Genomic DNA, 26,589 nt, shown 5'->3' with positions numbered 1-26,589 from the left:
TAGAGACAGCTGGGATTAGGGTTTGCAACATGAACGGAGGGGTAGACTGCTGTGCGGGCCTGTTAGAGGCGCCGATACCGTCTTTAGATTTTACATCAAAACCGTGTAAATATTATTTTCCCTAATGAGGAATAAAATAATGGGAAAAGGTCGGAAAATTAATTTACGCAAAAAAAATTCTACCAGCCGGTTCAATGGAAGCTAAGACCGCTTTACGTCGCTAGAATTAAAAAAACGTGCGCCGTGAGAATTATCCGAATATAGGTTTAATATACTATCTTTGGGTTCTAGAAAAATTGACTATGTTTTTCAGATGATGATAATGAATCCCCATCACCCAACGCATTGATTACATTTTTATGATTAGAATGCCTTGCACATAAAACTGACAGCAATACCTGGAGAAGAGCACGTTCTCAGTTACAGACGGAAAAGCAGAGGAGTTATCGGCGATTTCCTGCTCCTTCATCGGGAGTGTCGTCCCACCCCAGCTTTCTCATCGATATCTATAAGCCTAAAGGAAGTGAAGACTACGAATCATTGCATGTATGGGCAGGGAATGTGTATTTATTCGGGTAGACAGGAAGGATGAAAGCAAAGTTGAAAGAGCAGAAGTCAAGGGTGAGAAACAAATAAGGCTGAAGTGCAAAATAATGCCAGTGACACAAAATACTGTTGAAGAGGCAAACCTAGAATGAAGCAATAAGTCGGACGAATTAATTGTGCAAATAAATACAGATTTGTAATTTGGTATTTGTAATTGAGGTCACAGAGGCAGCTGTAGGGAACCAAGAAAACGAACGGAAGTCGAGGGGTAGTCCATATTTAGGAAAGACAAGTGAAAAGGAAAAGCTGATATGCCTGGGCGGGGTTGGAGGGGGGAGTTGATTAATGCAATAGCGAAGAAGGATGTTCAGGTGATGTGAAATTTCTGTGGGTGGATCTGAGTACCACCAAGGAGTAAGAAATAGTGGGAGTTGGATACAGATGACCAAACAGTTGAGATGATATTGGACAACATAAAAAATGAGAGATGACCAAAAGGATTCAACTGTAAACATAAGTCACCTTAATCTACACACAGATTTGGCAAACCTAATTACTAACAATACTGTGTAGGAGGATTTCTTGTAGTGCATCTAGGATGAGAAACCAACTAACCAATTAATCTCTAGTGCCAGTAGTCTGCACCCTAGGAAAGTGGCCTAGATGTATTCGTGTTTATTTTCCAACATTCTTTACTGTATATCCTGGATTATTTATTATGGATTGGACAGTAAATAATGTAATCTCAGTAATTTAGAAAAGGAAGATCACTGATCCTTGGGGAAGAAATTCCTCTTTGTCTTAATAGGTGACCACATTTCTGTAAATAGCCCTCTAGAGGAAACATCCTCTCAGCAATCACTTTATGTGTCCTCCTGAGAATCTTGTGTGTTTCAATAAGATTAATACTCATTCTTTTAAAATAGATTAAATATAAGACCACCCTACTTAACATTTAATACATTAACCCCTTCATCCCAGGAATTACAGGAATCTCTGCAGTGCTTCCTATGCAAATATATCATTTATTTATTAAATACCAAAACTATGCACAGTACTCTCAGTGCAGTCTCATTGACACCTTATGAAAGTGCATCAAAATTTCCTCTTCAATCTCTCCCATCCATGTAAGAAAGACCAACATTTCATTAGCTTATAAATTTCTACATGCTAATTTTTTTTTGTATTTATTTCAGATATAAGATTAGAATTCCTTTATTTGTTTGTACACATCCCTTTCTGCATCAGAACAGAAAATATTGGGGTCACTACTACTTCTACATGGGATAATTAATGACATTAATTAAATTACCAAACAATTTCTAGTTGTAATTCCGGTGTAATTTAAATGACTAGGCTTTAAAATAATCATGTTTTAAAAATCTATCAACTATAGATTCATGGAAGCAAAGGGAAGTCACAGTTTAATAAAGAATTATTTCAGGCAGGTATGGCATGGTAAAAATAACTGAAAATAAAGGTATCTGAGGATGTTAAAATAGTCCCTTGAAAAGATTTTTTTTATCCAGCTCGGTAACAGTCTAAATGGTTGATAACGTTCTGTTAAGAATAGTATATGCTTTATTAGGAAGTGAATTGAATATAAAACAGGGAGGTTATACATATGATGTATTGGGTACTGGTAAGATTACATCTGGAATATTGTGTACAGTGTTAATCTGCTTATTTAAGGAGTGTCAGTACTTTTGAAGTCATTCAGGGAAGGTTTACTGGACTGATACCTGGAATTGTTGAGTTGTGAGGAATTGTACATAGTAGATGTGCAGAGGATGTTTCTTTTTACAGTAGAATTTGAACTACTGATCACTATTTAAAAATAAGTGATTGCTGATTTGAGAAAGGTAAGATGAGATTTCTTTCGTATAGAGGGTTTTGAATCAATAGAACATGGAACTGTACAACACCGAACAGGCCATTAAGCCTACAATGTTATGGTGCTCTTGATGCCAGTTTATACTAAATGTCCTCCTGTGTGTCACCTATATCCCTCCAGTCCCTTCATATGTCATGTGTCAGGCCTGGAGTGGAGGGTTGGGGAGGGGGGAACAGTGGCCACCTTCTGAATCTATGGATTAGATTCCCATGTGAAATGGCATTGGAAAATTAACCAGGACAAAAAAATTAAATTTTTGGGAGTGCAAACGGAGGGTAATCCCAGGCACCAAGCTACTGAAAACCTTTGGTTTAATAGTTCCCACCTCCTTACACAACATTTTTTTTATGTTGAGGTATACTCAAAAGAGTGGCAATGAAATTTTTCGTAAAAGAACTGATCAAACATCCTTATATATTTGGTGTTGAGTAGAATTGTCACACAGCTCGGCTTATTTGCTAAAGTCAAATTTGAAATTCTGTAGTTTCTGTACCTTGAGTTTTAACATATAGTAAAACTCAACATACAGTAAAAGCTCAAGCTTTGTAACAAATCTTTTCAACAGAAAACATAGAATATTTGACAAAGTTCAGCATATTTTCTAAAGTTATATTTGAAATTCTGCAACAGATTTGTTTTTCAATGTTGAGTGTCAGTATATAGCTCCTTTAACAATTTGGTGCCGGACTTAACAGATTTTTTGTACCATTGAATAATGATGCTACTAATACAGTTTTCAATTTTTAAATGTTATTAGTATAATTTTTCAGTGAGCTAGGTGAGTTTAAAGTGAGCTTGGGAAGCAGCCCTGGTGAGTTTAAAGGTAGTGTTTAAAGGCAGTACATTCAGCCAGAGACTCATTCCACCGAGATGCAACACAGAGCTTCAGAGGAAGTCATTCCTGCCTGTGGCCATCAAACTTTACAACTCCTCCCTTGGAGGGTCAAACACCCTGAGCCAATAGGCTGGTCCTGGACTTATTTCCTGGCACAATTTACATATTACTATTTAACTATTTATGGTTTTATTACTATTTAATTATTCATGGAGCAACTGTAACGAAAACCAATTTCCCCCGGGATCAATAAAGTATGACTTTGATTATGACTATGACTATGAGTGTGAGGAAACTCAGATAGTTGAGTCAGGTGCTGAGCCACTGGGGGTTCTGGAAAAATTGTATTCTTAAGAGTAGATTTACGTCGGTGGTCCACAAGTGGAACAGGTCAAAAGCTTTAAGTTCCTCAGGGTCAATATCACAAGTGACCTGACTTGGTCCAACCAAACAGAGTTCACTGACAAGAAGGCCCAACAGCGCCTTTACTTCCTGAGAAAACTAAAGAAATTTGGCCTGTCCCCTAAAACCCTCAACAATAGGAATTCTGCAGATGCTGGAAATTCAAGCAACACACGTCAAAGTTGCTGGTAAATGCAGCAGGCCAGGCAGCATCTATTGGAAGAGTTTCAGTCGACGTTTCAGGCCGAGACCCTTGGGTCTCGGCCTGAAACGTCGACTGAAACTCTTCCAATAGATGCTGCCTGGCCTGCTACATTTACCAGCAACTTTGATGTGTGTTCCCTAAAACTCTCACTAATTTTTATAGATCACCGTAGAAGGCATTCTTCTAGGGTGCATCAGAACCTGGTATGGAAGTTGTCCTGTCCAAGACCGGAAGAAGCTGCAGAAGATCGTGGACATGGCGCAGCACATCACACAAACCAATCTTCCGTCCTTGGACTCACTTTACACCGCACGCTGTCAGAGCAGTGCTGCCAGGATAATCAAGGACACGACCCACCCAGGCAACACACTTTTCGTCCCTCTTTCCTCCAGAAGAAGGTTCAGGAGCTTGAAGACTCGTACGGCCAGATTTGGGAACGGCTTCTTTCCGACTGTGATAAGACTGCTGAACGGATCCTGACTCGGATCTGGGCCGTACCCTCCAAATATCCGGACCTGCCTCTCGGTTTTTTTTGCACTACCTTACTTCCCATTTTTCTATTTTTTATTTATGATTTATAATTTAAATTTTTAATATTTACTAATTTGAACTATTTTTAATATTTTTAATATTTAATATTTGTAATCCAGGGAGTGTGACACGCAGAATCAAATATCGCTGTGATGATTGTATGTTCTAGTACCAATTGTTTGGTGACAATAAAGTATAAAGATTATCTGAGTTTTCTAAATTGAAGAAAGAGCAAAGCTTCAAAATTTGACTTTCAAACATCATACTTAATTACTTTTTTTTTCTCTAGATCATTGGTTGTAGTCCACTTCTGGGCACCATGGGCTGTACAGTGTACTCAAATGAATGAAGTTTTGAATGAATTGGCCAAAGAATATGCACATGTTGTGTTTATAAAGGTAAAATTCCTGACTATAATCTGCTGATTTTTACTGCCATTAGAAGTAAAATTTATCCCCTGCAGAATTCTTCAAAAGAAAAATGTTTTCACAAAACATTTATCCAGCTGGTTTCTATAGAATGTAACAAAATCACATAGATGCTGAATGAAATGTTGAGAGCTCCAAATAGGATATGATCCTTTATAGTTTTCTTTCAGTGAAATATATTTTATAGTCCTTAACCAGTGAAGATTGGGAGAGCAAGCAATATTTGTAGCCCATGTCCAAAACAAAATATTTGGGTGGTTGAATGCAGGGTGTTTAAAATATTACTCAAAATTGAAAGAAAAGATGTTAAGTTTAGTGTTCTCAAAATATTACATGTAAATGTAGAGTTTGAAGATTGTGAGATATTGGATCTCCCCTCAGCGAAAGCCACTCCAGGGAAAGCAACTGCAGTAGTCTGCCTTTTGGGTGATAAAATCATTACTAGCTTACATATCTCTGGTAGTAATTGTTGTACAAAGCTACTACGTAATTGATTTACGTGAAAACAATCTGCCACTTCTGAGAATTTATCTGTAAGTAGGTGAACATTTACATTTTGAAAGATATTATGAAAAACTGAATGATGAATCAATCTGGTGGCCAATGAAGATTTGAAGTTCAAAAACAGTGGTAAATATAAACAAAAACAATTGTTTCTATTGTAGCTTGTGAGGAGAGCCATAAGAATTGTTCAGCCTAACTAAAACTTATTAATTTTCAAGAACTGCACTTGAGTGAGAATTAATAAAATTGATGTGTTTTTCATTGTAGCCTGAAGACAGTTCTTGAAATATAAACCTTATCGTAAAGGTGCATAGAGTGCTTCTAATTCTTGAAAATTCTGAGAATTTTGTGATCCATACTTAGTTTGAGAAATTACTCTGTTTAGAAGGCTGCTTTTAGATTAGGCACATTTTTTCTTTGGAGTTAAAGTATATTAGTGACATTTGAACATAGTTGAGATTATCCTTAAAACAAGCAAACTTTACTTTCTGGACCTTTTTTCTAAACAGCTTGAAGCTGAATCTGTTCCAGAGATATCTGAAAAATACGAAATTAGTGCTGTACCAACATTCCTGTTTTTTAAGGTAAGAGTTCACAGTTTTAGAATATAAAACATCAAACCCAATTGAAGAAGCAAAACACTAGTTGGGTAGTTTCTATTTTTAGGTTGCTGTAGAGACCTGATTTTATGCTGCCTGAATTCTCAGTGAAAAGCACCTTGACTGGCCTCAGAGTGGTTGTATAAATGAAATATTGTTGTTGTCTTTTGAAAATTTTCTTTCTTTAGGACTTGGCCCTTTTTTATTGTAAAGAAAAAATAGAACTATTACAGATTAGTTTGAAATAGATTGTGAAAAACAGTTAAAATGTTATTTATTATGAACTTTTCTGTAATTATTTTATAGCATCTATTTTTGATAATCTCCAGGATTTACTTGTCTGACAGTGTTTCATAATGTATATTTTTGAAATGATAAACATTCCAGAGTTCGGAAGTTTGTGAATTGTTTAATGTTTTCCCCTTGCTGCTGTGAGCTTGTATATAGATTGTAGAATTTGTAAATGCAGAAAATTAAAACTAAATATGTAATTTTATGTGATTAGTCATCATGCTACATAATCTTTCCAAATAGTTGAAAGAAAATTCCAATACTTCCATGTACCAATTTATCAACAGTCGGTTGTCATTGTCTTGTATAATTCAAAATGACAAGGTACAACTTCTTCATTAGTGGAGAAAGAATTATCTTTTCTTTTTGCCAGCTCGAGCCTGGCCAGAAGTAGTTGGCCTGGCTTCCAAAGAGTATAGAGTGGATATAAAAATAATCTATTGGTCCATTCAAGCAGTTTCACATGGTTATGCTGCAGATAAAAATCATAGTCCACATGCTCTTTGTGCACCAGCATCTGCGTAAACTCTGAGCATGGTTTTGATCTTGAAACTCTTCATTCCACCAGATGTAAGAACAATAGTTAAGTGTTTCAGAAAGTTAGAGAGGGATGTTATGTTTTAAAGTAAAATGAAGTAAATAATGGCTAATGCTTCAAAGTAATCTTTAACTGACGTCTTAATAACAAACTCTGCCATCTTTATCAGGGTTTATGTCTGGATATGTTTTGTCCACTGGTATTTATACCCCCGTAGTCTGTCCCTCCTGATTGCTTTGTCCTCATCCACCTTGTTTACAATGAAATTCCAATTCTTACTTAGAGCGAGACCATCACCTTTGTTAAAAGACAAAGAAATCGGCGGTTACATAATACTGCATTTGTAATGACCATAAGGTGGACTTTGATGTAAAACTACTGGCTCTTGGGACCGCCTGGTTAAGGAAGCTATTGAAATAAATCTAGAGGAAAAGAATTTTAACAAAGATGAAGATTAAGGTCTTACTCTAAGTAAGAACTGGAATTCAATTGTAAACAAGGTGAGAGAGCAGAAACCTGATTGGATGACAACTGGAGGGATGGACTACGAGTATATAAATACTACTGGACTAGGCATGCCCAGACATCATCCCTGATGAAGGTGGCAAGAGTTTTTCATCGAAATGTCAGTTATAATCAATACCTGTACCCAGCTGGAAACCCGAGAAGAGTTTATTTGTCATATATGCCAGAAAAACATGAGCTCCTTTTCCAGTATTTTTTAAAATTTGGTAAGTTGTTGGAGAAGATCCTGAGAGGCAGGATTTTTGAATCTTTCATGAGGTATAATATGATTAAGAATAGTCAGCATGGCTTTGTCAAAGGCAGGTTGTGCCTTACGAGTCTGATTGAATTTTTTGAGGATGTGGCTAAACAAATTGATGAAGATAGAGCTGTAGATGATGTGTATATGGATTTCAGCATGGCATTTGATAAGGTACCCCATGCAAGGCTTATTGAGAAAGTAAGGAGGCATGGGATCCAAGGGGACTTTGCTTTGTGGGTCCAGAACTGGCTTGCCCACAGAAGGCAAAGAGTGGTTGTAGACAGGTCATATTCTACATGGAGGTCAGTGACCAGTGGTGTACTTCAGAGATCTATTCTGGGACCCCAACTCTTCGTGATTTTTATACATGACCTGGATGAAGAAGTGGAGGGATGGATTAGTAAATTTGCTGATGACGCAAAGGTTGGGGGTGTTGTGGATAGTGTGGAAGGCTGTCAGAGGTTACAGCGGGACATTGGTAGGATGCAAAACTGGGCTGAGAAGTAGAAGATGGAGTTCAACCCAGATGAGTGTGAGGTGATTCATTTTGGTAGGTCAAATATGATGGCAGAATATAGCATTAACAGTAAGACTCTTGGCAGTATGGAGGACCAGCGGGATCTTGGGGTCCGAGTCCATAGGACACTCAAAGCAGCTACGCAGGTTGACTCTGTGGTTAAGAAGGCATACGGTACATTGGTCTTCATCAACCGTGGTATTGAGTTTAAGAGCCAAGAGGTAATATTGCTGCTATATAGGACCCTGGACAGACCCCACTTGGAGTACTGTGCTCAATTCTGGTTGCGTCACTACAGGAAAGACTTGGAAACCATAGAAGGGGTGCAGAGGAGATCTACAAGGATGTTGCCTGGATTGGGGAGCATGCTTTGTGAGAATAGGTTGGGTGAACTCAGCCTTTTCTCCTTGGAGCGACAGAGGATGAGAGGTGACCTGATGGAGTTGTACAAGATAATGAGAGGCATTGATTGTGTCGATAGTCAGAGGCTTTTTCCCGGGGCTGAAATGGCTAGCATGAGAGGGCATAGTTTTCAGGTGCTTTGCTTGGAAGTAGGTACAGAGGAGATGTCAGGGGTAAGTTTTTTACGCAGAGAGTGGTGAGTGCGTGTGGAATGGGCTGCTGGCGGCGGTGATGGAGGCGGAAATGATAGGATCTTTTAAGGGACTCCTGGATAGGTACATGGAGCTTAGAAAAATTAGAAAAAAGCTTAGAAAAATAGAGGGCTATGAGTAAGCCTAGGAAATTTGACAAGGTTCCATACGGTAGGCTTATTCAGAAAGTCAGAAGGCATGGGATCCAGGGGAGTTTGGCCAGGTGGATTCAGAATTCGCTTGCCTGCAGAAGGCAGAGGGTGGTGGTGGAGGGAATACATTCAGATTGGAGGATTGTGACTAGTGGTGTCCCACAAGGATCTGTTCTGGGACCTCTACTTTTCGTGATTTTTATTAACGACCTGGATGTGGGGGTAGAAGGGTGGGTTGGCAAGTTTGCAGATGACACAAAGGTTGGTGGTGTTGTAGATAGTGTAGAGGATTGTTAAAGATTGCAGAGAGACATTGATAGGATGCAGAAGTGGGCTGAGAAGTGGCAGATGGAGTTCAACCCAGCGAAGTGTGAGGTGGTACACTTTGGAAGGACAAACTCCAAGGCATAGTACAAAGTAAATGGCAGGATACTTGGTAGTATGGAGGAGCAGAGGGATCTGGGGGTACATGTCCACAGATCCCTGAAAGTTGCCTCACAGGTGGATAGGGTAGTTAAGAAAGCTTATGGGGTGTTAGCTTTCATAAGTCGAGGGATAGAGTTTAAGAGTCGCGATGTAATGATGCAGCTCTATAAAACTCTGGTTAGGCCACACTTGGAGTATTGTGTCCAGTTCTGGTCACCTCACTATAGGAAGGATGTGGAAGTATTAGAAAGGGTACAGAGGAGATTTACCAGGATGCTGTCTGGTTTAGAGAGTATGGATTATGATCAGAGATTAAGGGAGCTAGTGCTTTACTCTTTGGAGAGAAGGAGGATGGGAGGAGACATGATGGAGGTGTACAAGATAATAAGAGGAATAGATAGAGTGGATAGCCAGCGCCTCTTCCCTAGGGCACCACTGCTCAATACAAGAGGACATGGCTTTAAGGTAAGGGGTGGGAAGTTCAAGGGAGATATTAGAGGAAGGTTTTTTTACTCAGAGAGTGGTTGGTGCGTGGAATGCACTGCCTGAGTCAGTGGTGGAGGCAGATACACTAGTGAAGTTTAAGAGACTACTAGACAGGTATATGGAGGAATCTAAGGTGGGGGCTTATATGGGAGGCAGGGTTTGAGGGTCGGCACAACATTGTGGGCCGAAGGGCCTGTACTGTGCTGTACTATTCTATGTTCTGTGTTCTATGTTAAATTCTGGGGTAAGGACAAGTTCAGCACAGTTTTGCGGGCCGAAGGGTCTGTATTGTGCTGTAGGGTTTCTGTGTTTCTTAATTTACCATATTTCAGATTTTCCACCTTCTACAGCAGAGAATTTTAGTGAAGGGCTGAAATAGATAATATGCACATTATAGAACATAGAATAGTACAGCACAGTACATGCCCTTCAGCCCACAATGTTGTGCTGACCCTTAAACCCTGCCTTCCATATAACCCCCCAATTAAATTCCTCCATATACCTGTCTAGTAGAGTCTTAAATTTCGCTAGTGTATCTGCCTCCACCACTGACTCAGGCAGTGCATTCCACGCACCAACCACTCTGTGAGTAAAAAACCTTCCTCTAATATCCCCCTCGAACTTCCCACCCCTTACCATTATGATGTATTTTAAACATAGAAACATAGAAAACCTATATCACAATACTGGCCCTTCAGCCCGCAATGCTGTACCAAAAATGTACTTACTTTAGAAATTACCTAGGCTTACCCATATCCTCTATTTTTCTAAGCTCCATGTACCTATCCAGGAGTCTCTTAAAAGACCTTATCGTATCTGACTCCACCACCGTTGCTGGCAGCCCATTCCACGCACTCAGCACTCTCTGCGTAAAAACTTAGCCCTGACATCTCCTCAGTACCTACTTCCAAGCACCTTGAAACTGTGCCCTCTTGTGTTAGTCATTTCAGCCTTGGGAAAAATCCTCTGACTATCCATACGATCAATGCCTCTCAACCCCTTATACACCTCTGTAAGGTTACCTCTCATTTCCGATGCTCTCAAGGAGAAAAGGCTGGGGTCACTCAACCTATTATCAAAAGGCATGCTCCCCAATCCAGGCAACAACCTTGTAAATATCCTCTGCACCCTTTCTTTAGTTTCTACATCCTTCCTGTAGTGAGGTGACCAGAACTGAGCACAGTACTCCCAAGTGGGGTCTGACCAGGGTCCTATATAGCTGTAACGTTACCTCTCGGCTCTTGAACTCAATCCCACGGTTGATGAAGGCCATTGCACCATATGCCCTCTTAATCAGAGTCAACCTGCGCAGCAGCTTTGAGCGTCCTATGGACTGGGACCCCAAGATCCCTCATCCTCCACACTGCCAAGAGTTTTACCATTAATACTATATTCTGCCATCATATTTGACCTACCAGAGTGAACCACCTCATATCTATCTGGGTTGAACTCCATCTGCCACTTCTTAGCCCAGTTTTGCATCCTACCAATATCCTGCTGTAACCTCTGACAGCCCTCCACACTATCCACAACACCCCCAACCTTTGTGTCATCAGCAAATTTACTAACCCATCCCTCCAGTTCTTCATCCAGGTCATGTATAAAAATCACAAAGAGTAAGGGTCCCAGAACAGATCTCTGAGGCACACCACTGGTCACCAACCTCCATGCAGGATATGACCCGTCTACAATCATTCTTTGCCTTCTGTGGGCAAGCCAATTCTGGATCCACAAAGTAATGTCCCCTTACTTTCTCAATAAGCCTTGCATGGGGTACCTTATCAAATACCTTGCTGAAATCCATATACATTATATCTACTGCTCTACCTTCATTAATGTGTTTAGTCACATCCTCAAAAAAATTCAGTCAGGCTTGTAAGGCATGACCTGCATGGAGGAAATAGCAGTGATACTTAATGAATACTTTGCTTCAGTATTCATTACAGAAAAGGATCTTGGCGATTGTAGGGATGACTTACAGTGGATTGAAAAGCTTTAGCATATAGACATTAAGAAAGAGGATGTGCTGGAGCTTTTGGAAAGCAGCAAGTTCGATGTCTCCTGGACCGGATGGGATGTACCCTAGGCTACTGTGGGAGGTGAGCGAAGAGATTGCTGAGCCTTTTGCAATGATCTTTGCATCATCAGTGGGGGTGGGAGAGGTTCCGTAGGATTGGAGGGTTGCAGATGTTGTTCCCTTATTCTAGAAAGGGAGTAGAGATAGCCCAGGAAATTATAGACCAGTGAGTCTTACTTTAGTGGTTGGTAAGTTAATGAAGAAGATCTTGAGAGGCAGAATATATGAACATTTGGAGAGGCATAATATGATTAGGAATAGTCAGCATGGCTTTGTCAAAGGCAGGTCGTGCCTTACAAGCCTGATTGAATTTTTTGAGGATGTGACTGAACACATTGATGAAGGTAGAGCAGTAGATGTAGTGTATATGGATATTTTCTACAACATATTATTGTGCAAAGGGTTTAACGTTTTGGCCAGTTTATTTCTATGTGTTGGTGCTTAAGACCATAAGATATTGGAGCAGAATTAGGCCATTTGGCTTGTCGAGTCTGCTCCACCATTTCATCACGGCTGATCCAATTTTCCTCTCGGCTCCAATCTTCTGCCTTCTCCCCGTATTCCTTCATGCCCTGACCAGTCAAGCATCTAGCAACCTCTGCCTTAAATATACATAAAGACTTGGCAAAGAATTCTACGGATTCACCTTTCTCTCGCTAAAGAAGTTCCTCCTTATCTCCATTCTAAAAGGACGCCTCTCTATTCTGAGGCTGTGTCCTCTGGTCTTAGACTCTCCCGCCAGAGGAAGCATCTTCTCCACATCTACTCTATCAAGGCCTTTCCCCGTTTGATATGTTTCAATGAGGTCACCCCTCATTCTTCTGAATTCTAGTGAATTCAGGCGAAGATCCATCAAATTGCTCTTTATATGACAAGCCATTCAATTCTGGAATCTTTTTCATGGATCTCTTTTGAACCCACTGCACTTTCAGCACATCCTTTCTAAGATAAGGGGCCCAAACCTGCTCACAGTACTCCCAAGTGAGGCCTCACAAGTGCTTTATAAAATCTCTATATTACATTCTTGCTTTTAAGTTGCAGTCCTCTTGAAAGGAATGCTAACATTGCCTATGCCTTTCTCACCACGACTCAACCTGCAAATTAACCTTTAGAGAATCCTGCACAAGGACTGCGAGGTCCATTTGCACCTCAGCTTTTGTATTTTCTCTCCATTTAGAAAATAGTCAACCCTTTCATGTCTTCCACCATAGTGCATGACCATACACTCCCCGACACAAATCTGTCTGCCACTTCTTTGCCCATTCTCCTAATCTAAGTCCTTCTGTAGCCTCCCTTATTTTCTCAAAACTACCTACCCCTCTACCTATCTTCATAACATCCGCAAACTTTGAAACAAAGCCATCATTTCCATCATCCAGATCATTGACGTATGACGTAAAAAGAATTGATCCCTGCACAGACCCCTGTGGAACACCACTATTCATCAGCAGCCAACCAGAAAAGGCTCCTTTTATTTCCACTCTTTGCCATCTGCCGGTCAGCCGCTGCTTTATCCATGCTAGAATCTTTCCTGTAATTCCATGGGCTCATAGCTTGTTAAGCAGCCTCATGTGTGGCACCTTATCAAAAGCTTTCTGAAAATCCAAGTACAAAACATCAACTGATTCTCCTTTGTCTATCCTACTTGCTATTTCTTCAATGAATTCCAAATGATTTGTCAGGCAGGATTTTCCCTTGAGGAAACCATGCTGGCTATGGCCCATTTTATCGGTGCCTCCAAGTACCCTGAGACTTCATCCTTAATAATCAGCTCCATCATTTTCCCAACCACTGTGGTTAGAGTAATTGGCCTATAGTTTCCTTTCTTCTGCCTCTCTCCTTTCTTAAAGAGTGGAGTGACATTTGCAATTTTTCAGTCTTCTGGAACCATTCCAGAATTTAGTAATTCTTGAAAGATCACTACTAATGCCTCCACAATCTCTTCAGCCACCTCTTTGAGAACTCTGGGGTATACACCATCCAGTTCAGGTGACTTACCTACCTTCAGACCTTTCAGTTTCCCAAGAACCTTCTCGCTAGTTATGGTCATGAACTTTACACACTTCGTGTCCCCTGACATCTGGAACTCCCATCATACCGCTAGTGTCTTCGACAGTGAAGACTGATGCAGAATACTTATTGAGTTCGTCTGCCATTTTGTTGTCCTCCAATTCTACCTTTCCAGCATGGTTTTCCAGTGGTCTGATATCCACTCTTGCCTCTCTTTTACACTTTATGTATTTGAAGAAACTTTTGGTATCCTCTTTAATATTATCGGCTAGCTTACTTTCGTCTTCCATTTTTACCTCTTCATGACTTTTTTAGTTGCCTTCTGTTGATATTTGAAAGCTTCCCAATCATCTAACTTCCCACTAAGTTTTGCTCAATTATATGCCCTCTCTTTGGCTTTGGCTTCTCTTGTTAGCCATGGTTGTGTCATCTTTCCCTTAGAATACTTCTTTCTCTTTGGGATATATGTATCCTGTGCTTTACAAATTGCTTCCAGAAATTCCACCCATTGCTGCTCTGCTGTCATCCCTGCCAGTGTTCTTTTTCAATCTATTCTGGCCAGCTCATCTCTCATATCTCTGTAATTCCTTTACTCCTTTTTGTTTCTTCTTCTCAAATTTCATGGTGAATTTGATCATATTATAAGCACTTGTCACAAAGAGTTTATTTTACCTTAAGCTCTCTAACCAATTCTGGTTCATTGCACAACACTCAATCCAGAATAGCTGATCCTCTAGTGGGCTCAGTTACAAGCTACTCTAAAAAGACCTTTCATAGATCTCATAGACATGTCCTGTAATCCAGCACCAACCTGATTTTTCCAATCTACCGGCATATTGAAGTCCTCCTCGACCATTGTAACATTGCCCTTTTGGAATGCATTTTCTATCTCCTGTTGTAATTTTTAGGCCATGTCCTTACTACTGTTTGGGGGTCTGACTGGTTCTATTAATTGATATAGATTTCTAGATGTTCATGTTTCATTATTCTATTAATGTGCTTTTATAAAAATACATTTCTTTTGATTCAGAACTGTCAGAAGATTGATCAACTAGGTGGTGCTCATGCTCCTGCTTTAACTAAAAAGGTTCAGCAGCACAGTGAAACTGCTAAACAAGATCTGAATGATCAGTTGAGAAAACTTACAAATTCAGCACCTTGTATGCTATTTATGAAGGGATCACCTCAAGAACCTCGATGTGGTAAGCATAATTCTGTTTCGTGATACACTTGAGGGGTTTCAGTAGGATAAATTATACTTAATGTGACCCATTTAAGCTTGTCTTCCCATGCAACATACTTACGCTGCCAGATGGCTCCCAATAACCGTAAACCCTTAGGTCCATAATCATGCAAACAGAGAGCAGCAAGTAGTAACCAGGCTTCTAGATAATGCATATATAAGTACTCTTTAGCAGCTGATTCTATTCCTGTAATAAAGCACAAACTCCAGATTTGAAAATATAAAACACATTAATCTTATAAATCATATTACCTTTATATTTGATGCATGCTTACAATATGTAGTGACAACTCTTTCCTTTGTAAGTGCATTGGGAAAATTAGTGAAAAAAACAACCAGTATACATACAAAGAACCTTTTTTACTTATTGCTGGGGAAGTGTTAACTAGTTAATAAAATAAAGCTTTCAGTGAGCACATTATTGTTAAATATTAAAAAAAACTAATTTTACGTTTGAGATTTTGTACCCTATATTGGGTCTGCTCATTAATATACAAGTTTTCTACTTTGCTTTTCCCTTTAGAACAGCATTTTATTTAGCCAGAGGGTGGTGAATCTGTAGAATTTATTGCCACGGATGGCTGTGGAGGCAAAGTCACTGGTTATATAAAAAAAATGGAGGTTGATTGTTTCTTGATTAGTAAAGGTGTCATAAAGGTTACTGGGAGAAGACAGGAGAATGAGGTTGAGAGTGATAATAAATCAGCCATGATGGAATGGCGGAGCAGACTTGATGGGTGAATAACATGATTCTGCTCCTATGTCTTGTGATCTTATAGTCTTTTCCTTATTATTTTAAATTGTAGCTTCTATTGTTTTTATCTCTTAATATCAACGTGCTGAAAAAGGGGTCATGAAGTTATACTGTATGGAAACAGGCCTACCACATCTGCAGAGATCATTGGGCACTCATCTGTATTAATCCCATCTACTAACAGTTGAACTATTAGTTCAGGAAGCCTTGTCGAAATTAAAGACTCCAAACCTCAAGAGGATCTTAATCTGTTTTAAATAGTCCGGATGCTGGAATGTGGAGCAGAACACAAACTGCTGGAGGAACTCAGTGAGTCAGTGAAAGGAATGGTCACTTTTGGTTTAGACTCTTCATTAGAACTGAGCGTAGAGGAAGGATAGTCAGTATAAAGGGGAGAGGAGGTGATTGGTAGACCAGATAGAGTAAGAGTTGATGGGCACATGCGAGTCAGGTGGGAAAGAGTGGGGGGTGTAGTTGTGACACCAAGACTGGGAATGATACATGAAACAAGCAAGGAAGGTGGAATATAAAGGGCAAAAGAAACCATTTGTGATTTTGGTGAAGATAGAGACAGTGGCTGGAGAGTGGTGAATGGAGGCATGGGAGGTGCAAATGCTGGACTCTTAAATAAGGAGTAATGTGGAACCAGATAAGAGAGATCTTATGGGGAGCTGAAAGTAGTGGAGGGAATATGTGGTCACCAGATCGGGTGTCCAAGATGTAAGTGGGAAGGGACTGGAGGGAAGGGGTGCAGGAATAGAGTCAAGCTAAGAGGAAATGTGTTCTGTGGAGCAAGAGTAGGTAGAAACAATGGGCTTAACAGGTCAATCCTGTTTGTGGATGTTGGGTAAGAGATAGTTGCGAGCAGTGTGAAGATCAGCATTATCTGACTGGAGACTGTCAACCCATGAATGCTACCTCATTATGTTGCTCTCTTTCTGCACTACTTATTTTTTTTATATTTCTTATTGTGGCGTACAATGATTATTGTATTCACTGTACTGCTGCTGTGAAACAAAAGATTTCACAACATATGTTAGTGATAATAAACCTGATTCTGAACTAGTGGATGGCATCTGAGGTGTCCTTATCAAAATGGTGGAGGGCATGCGTGCTTAAACTGGTTTGAGTCTGTTCATGATTCTTATAGCTTTCCTGAACAATTCAAGTGGAGCTCAGAAGAATTAACCTGAAACTCTGATGAAGAGACATTATCGGAATAAAATTAATTATTATTTTAAATAAGTGAGGTTCAATAGCCAAGCCCATTCTAATTTCATCATTGCTTTCATCTTTACTACTCAGTTAGTCATTGTGAGCATGTACCCAAGTAACTTCAAGTTTAATTTCTTACTACATGACAACTGTGCAGATGCTGTTGCTGTGGAAAAATGAGCCAGGAAATATAATTGTCCCTAATTTCATTCTTATTATATTCTGTTCTACTTCACAGGCTTTAGCAAACAAATTGTGAGAATCCTCAATGAACATAATATACGCTTTAGCACTTTTGATATTCTTTCTGATGAAGATGTGCGTCAGGGACTAAAAGTTTACTCTAACTGGCCCACATATCCTCAACTGTTTGTGAATGGAGAACTGGTGGGAGGACTTGATATTGTAAAGGTTGGTATTGGAGAAAGCTATACTCGTGTCGTTTATTAAAACCAAAGTAAAATAGCTGATACAGAAATTATTGCAAGAGTCATATGTGGCAATTTTGGTTAAAGATAATTAAACCAAGAAAAAGCTGTATATTTTGCACGTTAAGTTTCTCTATGTTAAATGCTTCAAAAGAACTAAGACATTTGTAAAAACCTTATAGAAAGCACTACATCTTGAATAAATTAGTTACTACGTGGCAAGACATTTAGTAGAGAAATCTAAATTAAAAAAAAATCAAGATTATTGTGATTTTAGAGCATGAAAAAGATCTGATAAGCATGTAGGCTGTATAGTTGTGTGTTTTCAGCAAAATGCCTAATGGCCAATAGCTACTCAACAAAGGACTGAAAGGTCATAAAGTAAAATTAATGACACATGAACTGTAAGTTATAAATATGGCCATATCGAGATTACTACATAAAAAATAAAGCTGCTCCCCACTGCTACTTCAGGAAAACAACAGATAAGTTGTGCCTAGTGCCCCAAGCGTGAGTACACAGTTGACTATTCATTAAGTCTTGCATTAGAATGGGTCTGATTAGACTTGCATTAACTATTTATTGGTTTAAATTTATAATTTGTAATAAAATCTTCGACTTTTCTTGTCAGTTAACACCAGAACAAGAGAGACAATGAATTTTTTGATTTTTAACTCTCGCAGGAACAAGCTGAATCTGGTGAACTAGACAAAATTTGCCCAAAGGAAATGGGACTAGAACAGAGGTAAAATAATACTTGGTGCTTTAGCATATTTAATGTACTTAATTTACAAAAAGATACAATTAAATACTGTAAACTGGACCCGGATTATTTAAAAATATTCAACTATGAATGTGACGTTAAGTTTTCTTGCAGTACTTTGCACAATCAGATGGTGTTCAGCTTCATATTGTATTTGTAGGTTGAAAGCACTGATAAATAAAGCAAGAGTGGTTCTTTTTATGAAAGGCGACAAAATGGTAAGTACTTTGCACTAGGGTAAACAACAGATTTATTTATTGATTTATATCATGCTTAAATATTTTAAATATGCCAAGGTACTTTGTAATGTAAAGGCTTATTTAGAATGTGATGTCAACATTGGTGTATGTGGAAATTAATACTTTTATTTGCATAGCCATTGAATTCTGCACCCGTCAATACTTTTGTAGTTTGTCTCCATAAAATGATCAACATGAAAGTTGAATTAAAGAACCTAGGTTTGGAATAATTGATAACAATATATTTGTGTTTTGATCCAGGATTTCTCAAAGTATGTTCTCCCGTTATGATCTAAATGCAGATTTAGTCTGCTAATGTGAGCCTAATTCTTTAAGGATACACCTGATTTGAATAATATCCTAAACAGAATATAGCCTGTGTTAAAAGACTGAGATTTACAGCAACTACAAGGTACTACATAGGTTACACTCAAGACCCATGTAAAGAAGGATTGTATTCATCTTTTAAATTTAGAATTGCCATTTACAGCTCTAAGCTCCCCACTAGTGTGGCTAATTTCCTACCTTTAGCTTTTTTTTAGGTAGCCAGTTAGCATCTTACAATGGTAGTTTAAGAGCATAACTCTTAATACTTTATGCAGTTATAATCTTTTTGTTTAGTTGGCAAAGTGTGGATTCAGTCGTGCCATCATTGAAATACTAAATGAAACTGGGTAAGTTTCACTGTTTTGATTCCAGAGTTATTTTGCAGTAATTTAACTTTCTACTTTATTAAATTTAGAACTTAATTTTTTTTTAATGTAGTGTTGACTATGAAACCTTTAACATTCTGGAAGACGAAGAAGTAAGTTCCATTTACATTCCATACATTTGTATTTAAGCTGGATGTTAATGTAGATTTGTATATTCTTTTGATTAGCAGGGCAGAACTGTAACAAAGTTTGTCTTTTAGGAAAGAATTGAATACGTAAAAGTTAATTTTAAACTAAATTCTATCCCATTCACTATTTCTTGGTTATTCGTGTCTAGAACACCCCTTTTTATTTTAATATCTTTTATCGTGTGAATGACATGTATAATTCTTTCAATAATGTTGGGTACAATGTAGGTTTTACGTAAAACCACTTTGTATAATATAGAAACAATATCGCATGGCAAAGAACAAATTCATGATTTACCTAACAGCAAAGTTTAAAACATAATACTAAATTTAACCTTAGTTCTTAATAAGCTTGGCAAAGATTCAAACTTTCTCTCAGTTTTCCTATTTACTACACATTGCCCATGTTGATTAGGCTGATAAATATTCCACTGAGAGGTGGTAAATTTAGTTTTGATAATCTTGCATTGAAATTCATGATATTGATCATTATATCCCATCAAAACAATCTCTTGGTTCTCTTTTAAAAAGAGTTTGTCCTTGTTGTCTCAGAATGTCTTATTTGTTTGCTGCCAGAAGACCTATAGAAGGCCACGTGGATGGCTTTAATCTGTACTGCCTTGCCTTATCTGAATTTTTCCTTTAGCCTTCAACCATGCTTGACATGACTAATGCACTTTATGCACGTTATTTAGTATTCAATTAAAAGAGCCCAGTACACACAACGCAGATACAGATCAAAGCTTAATTCTATCCTTTACTCTGGTTAAAGAAAGCAGGAGGTTTCTTCATCTGGCGTTCAGGACAGTATTAACTTGTGTCCGACTGATGTGCCATTTGTTTTTTAGAGTAGTTAAGATTATAATTGCTAAAATGGGAAAAAAATCTCACAATTTGGATTATTGTGAAGTTTCATATTTGGTTTGTTTGTAGATTGCAGGATTTCATTAAAATAGATGTCTATTTTATTCTGTTAATTTAAGGAATGCTTAGAATGGAAGTCACTGATGGAAGATGTTGGATGGAATGTAACATAATGAATTTAAAAGGCTTTGCAAAACATTGTTTTATTTATTATAAGCAGGAACTTTGATATCATTTTTTAAAAATTGAGCTGGATTTTCTTGTCAGGCATATGTCCTCCTCAGGAAACTTGAAACCTTTGCAAACAGAGCAAATGACTATGTGTCTGCTCAACAAATTGGACCGAAGAATTGGTAATGAAATGTTCAATCTGTACCTGGAACATCTGGACAGCAACGATCAGGATAATCTTTATCAATTACAGCTCAGCATTTAGTACTATCATCCTCTAGTCAATAAGGTTCAAGACCTTGGCTTCAATACTTCCTTGTGCAATTTGATCCTCGATTTCATCACTTGCAGACTACAGTCTGTTCAGATTGGCAACGCCATCCCCACAATCTCCATCAGCACAGGTGCACCACACGGCTGAGTGCTTAGCTCCCTGCTCTTCTATATTATGTATTGCATTGAACTACTGCTGCTAAGTTAACAAATTTCGTGACACATGCCGGTGATAATAAACCTGATTCTGATTCTACTGGCTTTACATTTATGACTGTGAGGCTAAGCACAGCTCCAGTGCCATATTTAAGTCTTCTGACGGCACCTGTCGTTAGACGGTACAAAGGTGGTGATAGATCAGCATATAAAATCTTGTTGAATGGTCCCACAACAACTTTTCACTCAATGTCAGCAAGACAAGGAGCTGATTATTGACTTCAGGAAGAGGAAACCGGAGGCCCATGAGCCAGTTCTTATCAGGGGATCAGAGGTAGAGAGGGTCAACAACTTGAAATTCCTCAGTGATATCTTTTCAGAGGATCTGTCCTGGCCCTAGCGTGTAAGTGCAATTGCAAAGAAGCATGGCAGCACTCTACTTCCTTAGAAGTTTGTGAACTTTGATAAACTTCTATAGATATGTGGTAGAGAATATATTGACTAGTTGCATCGTGGCCCGGTATGGAATTCAGCACATCTACCTGGATTGCCGTCGTAGGAAAGTAGCCATGCTCTCTACTCATTGCTGCTATCAGTAAGAAGGTATAGGACCTTGAGAACCCACAGCACCAGGTTCAGGAGTAGTTATTATCCGATCATCAGGCTCTTGAATCAGTGGGGATAGCATCAGTTACCCTATCACTGAACTGTTCCCAAAACCTATGGACTCACTTTCAAAGACTCTTCATCTCACATTCTTGATATTTATTGTTTATTTATTTGTTATTTTTTTCTTTTGAATTTGCATTGTTTGTTGTCTTTTGCACATCAGTTGTTTATACGTCCTGTTATGTGCAGTCTTTCATTGATTCTAGTTTGTTTCTTTGATTTACGTAGTGTGCCCACAAGAAAATGAATCTCATGTTTGTATAGGGAGACATACAGTTGCAAGAAGAAGTTTGTGAACCCTTTTTTCTGCATTAATTACTTATAAAATGTATGATCCTAACCTAAGTCAAAATAATAGACAAACACAATCTGCCTAAGCTAAGAACACACAAACAATTGTACTACTTCTCGTCAATACTAAATTCACCATTTAAACAATCACAGTCTACGTTCAAAAAGTATGTGAACCTCTGGGATAATGCCCTCTACAAAATCTGTTTGGAGTCCAGTGTTCCAATCAATGAGATGAGATTGGAGGTGTGGGTTGTAGAGGTGCCCTGCCCTATAAAAATGACACAAAGTCAGGTACTGACAGCACCTACTCTTCTCAAGAAATACCTGTTTATGTGCACCATGCCTCGATCAAACAACTTTCAGGGGGCCTTTGAAGAATTGTAGAGATGAATTAAGCTAGAAAAGGCTACAGAAGTATTTCTAATGACGACTGTTTATCAGTCCCCAGAAAGAGAAATTGTGTACAAATGGAGGAAATTCAGTACTATTGCTACTCTTCCGAGGAGTGGGCATCCTGTAGAGATCACACCGAGAGCACAATGTGCAATGCTGAAAGAGCTGATAAAAAACCCAAGGGTAACAGTGAAAGACTTGCAGCAGTCTCTAGGACTTGCTGAAGTCTCTGTTCTCTGAACAAGAATGATGTTCATGGAAGAACACCACGGAGGAAACCATTGCTGTCCAAAAAAATATTGCTGCACGTTTCAAGTTTGCAAAAGATCACTTGGATGCTCTGCATTCCTTCTAGGATAGTGTGCTGTGAATAGATGAGACAAAAGTTGAAATTTTGGGCAGAAATACACACCGATATGTTTGGAGGAAAAAGGGCATTGCACTCCAAAATCTCATCTGAACTGTGAAGCATGGTGGAAGGAGTATCATGGTTTGGGGCTGCTTCACTGCTTCAGGGACTGGACAGCTTGCTGTTGTTGAGAGAACAGTAAATTCAAAATTGTATCAAGATATTTTAAAGGAGAATGTCGGGGTAGTGGTCCGTCACCTGATAGAAGTTGGATGATGCAAGAGGACAATGATCCAAAACACAAGAATAAATTAACTACAGAATGGTTTAAAAAAAAGGACATTTATGTTTTGGAATGGTCAAGTCAAAGTCCAGACTTTAATCTAATTGAGATGCTGTGGCATGACCTAAAGAGGGCTGTTCTTGCAAGGTATCAGGGAAATACTGATGAACTGAAACAGTTTTGTGTGGAGGAATAGCTTAAACTTCCTCCTTACTATTGTACAAGTCTGACCAGTAGCTACAGGAAACGTTGCAGCAGGTTGTTGCTGCTAAAGGAGGTTCTACCAGTTATTAAATACAAGGGTTAACATACTTTTTCCAGCCTGAACTGTGAATGATTAAACAACGTGTTCATTAAAGACATGAAAAGAACAATTGTTGGTGTGTTATTAGTGTAGGCAGATTATGTTTGTCTATTAATTGTGTCTCAGATGAAGATCAGACCACATTTTCTGAGTAATTAATGCAGAAATCAGGTAATTAAAAAAGGTTCACAAACTTTTTCTTGCAACTAAACATGTACTTTGATAAATTTACTTTGAACTGTGAAATAGTATATCCCCAGTCATGTATGAAAGGGCAAAACAGTAGAAAGAAATAGTGTTAAAAACTGAATATATTGTCAGTAGTAGGGCAGCTTTATGTAGGTAATTAAGATTTAGTATACAAGTAAGAATATACTAGTCCTGGAATAGACATATCTGGAGAAAAGAAACTCATTAATGGGCATTTATTACTCAACTTTACACTTTCTGGGCATCTTGACCAACAAGTTCCTGACTTGCATTCTTAACTATACAAGAGTGTCTATGATAACTGTGAGCACTGTTGCTTTCAAACTAGGTAACAAAAAAGGAACATATGAAGTAGATGTAGCAGTATATCATACTGTTTCTTTGGCTTGTTCCTCATTTTGATTGATCGGATTGTCAACTTCATATTTACCTTTGCTCACTTGATTATTGAGTATCCGTCTACCTCTGGCTTAAAATTAGTGAGACTTTCTTTGTCACTACCTTTTGATGAAGAGAGATTCAAAGGCTTCTGACCCTCTGAGACAATATAATTGTACCTAATTTGTCTTAATTGAGCAACCACTTAGTTTTAACTGGTAACCCCTAGTTCTAGATTCTCCTACAAAAAGGAACATACTCTTCACACATGACTCTGCCAGAATTTTAATCATGACGTTCCAATCACGATTTCTTCCAAGTCACCAGCAACTTTACTGGAGACCAGTTGCTTTTATTTGAGGAGAAATGGTAATCTTTCACCCACCAATTTTGCTCTCACTTACTAAAGTCCAAGTAGTTTTTGTGGCTCGTAAAGCAAAACCATTTTGGAGAATGATGAACCCACAGTATGAATTAAATAGCTTGGAAAAGTGTTTTTCCACTTCCTGTTCAATCCACAACAGAATTTTAGAACAACTTCACATCAAGATTCAATCATATATTTCTAGAGAGAAATTAGCTGGAAATTGTTGATTGCCATATTTTATATTTTCTAAGTGTTTCTGTGGGTACTTCACTAGATTGCAAGTCTTGCAGTATATTTTGTGAGGGTATATTACCAAGGTGCAATTTTTAATTAGTGTGAACTAATGCTGGTTGTAAAATCAGGAAACACCTTACATAGATAGAATACTATTGAATAATGAAGCAAAATAGCTCTGCAATGTGGTGATTTAAATAGTAGGTTATATTTTTTGAAAATAATGAATCCATGAAAGTTTTGTTTTTAATCTTGCGTATTCTTACTTTGCAGGTGAGGCAGGGATTAAAGACGTTTTCCAACTGGCCAACGTATCCACAACTTTATGTGAATGGCGAGCTTATTGGAGGGCTCGATATTGTAAAGGTAAGTATATCCAATTGTTGAATGTGACTGACAAACGTAGTCCAGAATTCTCCTTTACATATTTTGTGTGAGAAGTATGAAAGGTAAATCAAGTTTGACAAAATGTTTGAGTTCTTTGAGGATATAACAGATAAAAGGAACACCGAGATGTAGCATAATTGGATTTTCAGAAGATATTCTGACGACAAACCCACTGAGTCTCACAGTTACCTTGACTGTACCGCTTTCTAACCTGTCACTTATAAAAATGCTATTCCCTTCTCTCAGTTCCTCGATCTCCACCACATGTGTTCTCCATTCTAGAACATCTGAGATGTCTTTTTTTTTTTGACAAAGAACAATAATTTCCCTTCCATCGCTATTAATGCTGCTTTCACCTACATTTCCTCCATTTCCCACACATCTGTCATTACTCCATTCTCCTGGGTACCATAACTGGGATAGTTCTTGTCATTACCTCCCACCTCACTAGTCTCTGTATCCAGCACATCATTCTTTGTAACTTCCGCCGTCTTCGATGGGTTCCTACCACTAAGCACGTCTTGCTCTTGCCACAGCCTCCGCCCCCCCCCACATCCTGCTTTCTGTAGGAAACACTCTCTTAAGTGACTCCCTTGTTCACTCCCGACTGATCTTCTTCCTGGCACTAAAAAAAGTAGACCTATATTAGGTCTATTATTTTTTGAAGTTTAGAAGAATTACGGGCAATCTTATTGAAACCTATAAACATCCTGAGGGGATTTTGACAACAGAGTTGTCTGTTATTTGGGAAATCTCAAATGAGGGATGTAGTTACATGTTAAGAGGTCACGTAAAATTGAGATATATAGAAACTTCTCACAGCAAGTGACAAAGGCGTGTGGAGGCCTCAGTGGAGTAACTTAGAAAGGAATAAGAGACATTTTTGAAAGATTGGGAACATGAGATCTTTGGGGATCTGACAGGGAAGATGAGATAAGGCCTGAGGCAGATAGCAATTATCATATTGAATGGTAGACCAGGCTTGAGGAGCCAAATGACAGAGTCCTGCCCTTATATTCTTGTAATATTGTAAATCTCTTTCCTTTAGAGCTAGGAAGAACCTTCATTTTATTGAGTACATTTTCAGTTTTAGAATGTTCCAATGTTATAACTTTAATGAATAATCATTACGGTAATGTAGGAAATTTGTGCACAGCATTTCCCAGAAACATCAGTGAAATAAATGGACACAATATCTGTGTTTAGTTGGAGAAGGGAGAGATCGAGATAATGTTGACTAGGCCCCCTTTTATGTTCATTTGAGAACCAGTTATATTCACCTTTTAAAGCAAAACAAGACTGAAAAAACAAAATGATTTTTCAGACAGAAATAGTTTATTAAGCTTAATTATCATTTGAACTGCATTATTCAATGAAAGAAGCTTACACTATTCAGTTCTTTGTGCATTAGTTAATAATTTGGAAAATATGTTATTATCATTGAATAATATTGTGCAGGATATCCAAGTTTGTGTTATCTATGCTAACAAATCAAAAAGTATTTCTTTCTGGATCCTTAGAACACCTACTGGAGAAAGTGGATAATTTTTAAAACAATAAATACAGGCAGCTTGCTGAGGATAAACCCAGAAATGGCGTTTTCCATTTGACTATGCTCTTGGAAGTAATAGGGAAAAATGCTTGATGTGCACTATGTAACATGGACAACTTTTTCTCTTACAGGAATTGAAAAATAATGGAGAGCTTCTTTCAATATTAAAAGAAGAAGCTGCCAGTTAAAATTTTATGGACGAGCGCAACTGCCTTGAACTTGTATTTGTTTACTTTAAAAGTTATTATTCAATGACAATAATATAGTCTAAAGCCAGGTAATACAATGGCGGGTGTAAATCATCTTTGATGTTTTAATGCTTCTGTAATATTTCATGAATAACATTCTAGCATGAAGGGAGAAACATGCTGAAACAATGATCAAATGTTATACTCTTATTTCAATAAAACATTATTGTGTTA

General features: G+C 38.3%; 2 protein-coding genes across 5 annotated transcripts in view; one reads left to right on the top strand and one right to left on the bottom strand.

Moving 5' to 3' along the window:
- LOC140185766 (uncharacterized protein C10orf143 homolog) overlaps window positions 1–561 on the bottom strand; it is a 15,255-nt gene extending 14,694 nt beyond the window's left edge. For both annotated transcript variants that reach the window (XR_011882722.1, XR_011882723.1), the window contains exon 1: window positions 399–561. The gene's annotated coding sequence lies outside the window, so the exon portion shown is untranslated. The remainder of the gene's footprint in view (window positions 1–398) is intronic.
- Window positions 1–26,589, top strand: part of glrx3 (glutaredoxin 3) — a 26,776-nt gene extending 187 nt beyond the window's left edge. The window contains exons 1-11 of one of the 3 annotated variants that reach the window (XM_072239391.1): window positions 471–546; window positions 4,703–4,811; window positions 5,855–5,929; window positions 14,831–15,002; window positions 17,251–17,423; window positions 18,124–18,185; window positions 18,364–18,421; window positions 19,064–19,116; window positions 19,208–19,247; window positions 24,502–24,594; window positions 26,299–26,589. In XM_072239391.1, the coding sequence (XP_072095492.1) occupies window positions 4,755–4,811; window positions 5,855–5,929; window positions 14,831–15,002; window positions 17,251–17,423; window positions 18,124–18,185; window positions 18,364–18,421; window positions 19,064–19,116; window positions 19,208–19,247; window positions 24,502–24,594; window positions 26,299–26,355 (840 nt within the window). In that variant the 5' untranslated portion in view covers window positions 471–546; window positions 4,703–4,754 and the 3' untranslated portion in view covers window positions 26,356–26,589. Of the gene's footprint in view, window positions 1–470; window positions 622–4,702; window positions 4,812–5,854; window positions 5,930–14,830; window positions 15,003–17,250; window positions 17,424–18,123; window positions 18,186–18,363; window positions 18,422–19,063; window positions 19,117–19,207; window positions 19,248–24,501; window positions 24,595–26,298 lie in introns of those variants that run through there. The other 2 variants (XM_072239390.1, XM_072239388.1) reach the window with 2 other exon arrangements.

This window comes from Mobula birostris, chromosome 21, assembly GCF_030028105.1.
Source record: "Mobula birostris isolate sMobBir1 chromosome 21, sMobBir1.hap1, whole genome shotgun sequence".
Taxonomy (NCBI): Eukaryota; Metazoa; Chordata; class Chondrichthyes; order Myliobatiformes; family Myliobatidae; genus Mobula; species Mobula birostris.
The sequence above is the reverse complement of the archived record's forward strand: the minus strand, read 5'-3'. Positions and strand labels throughout refer to the sequence as shown.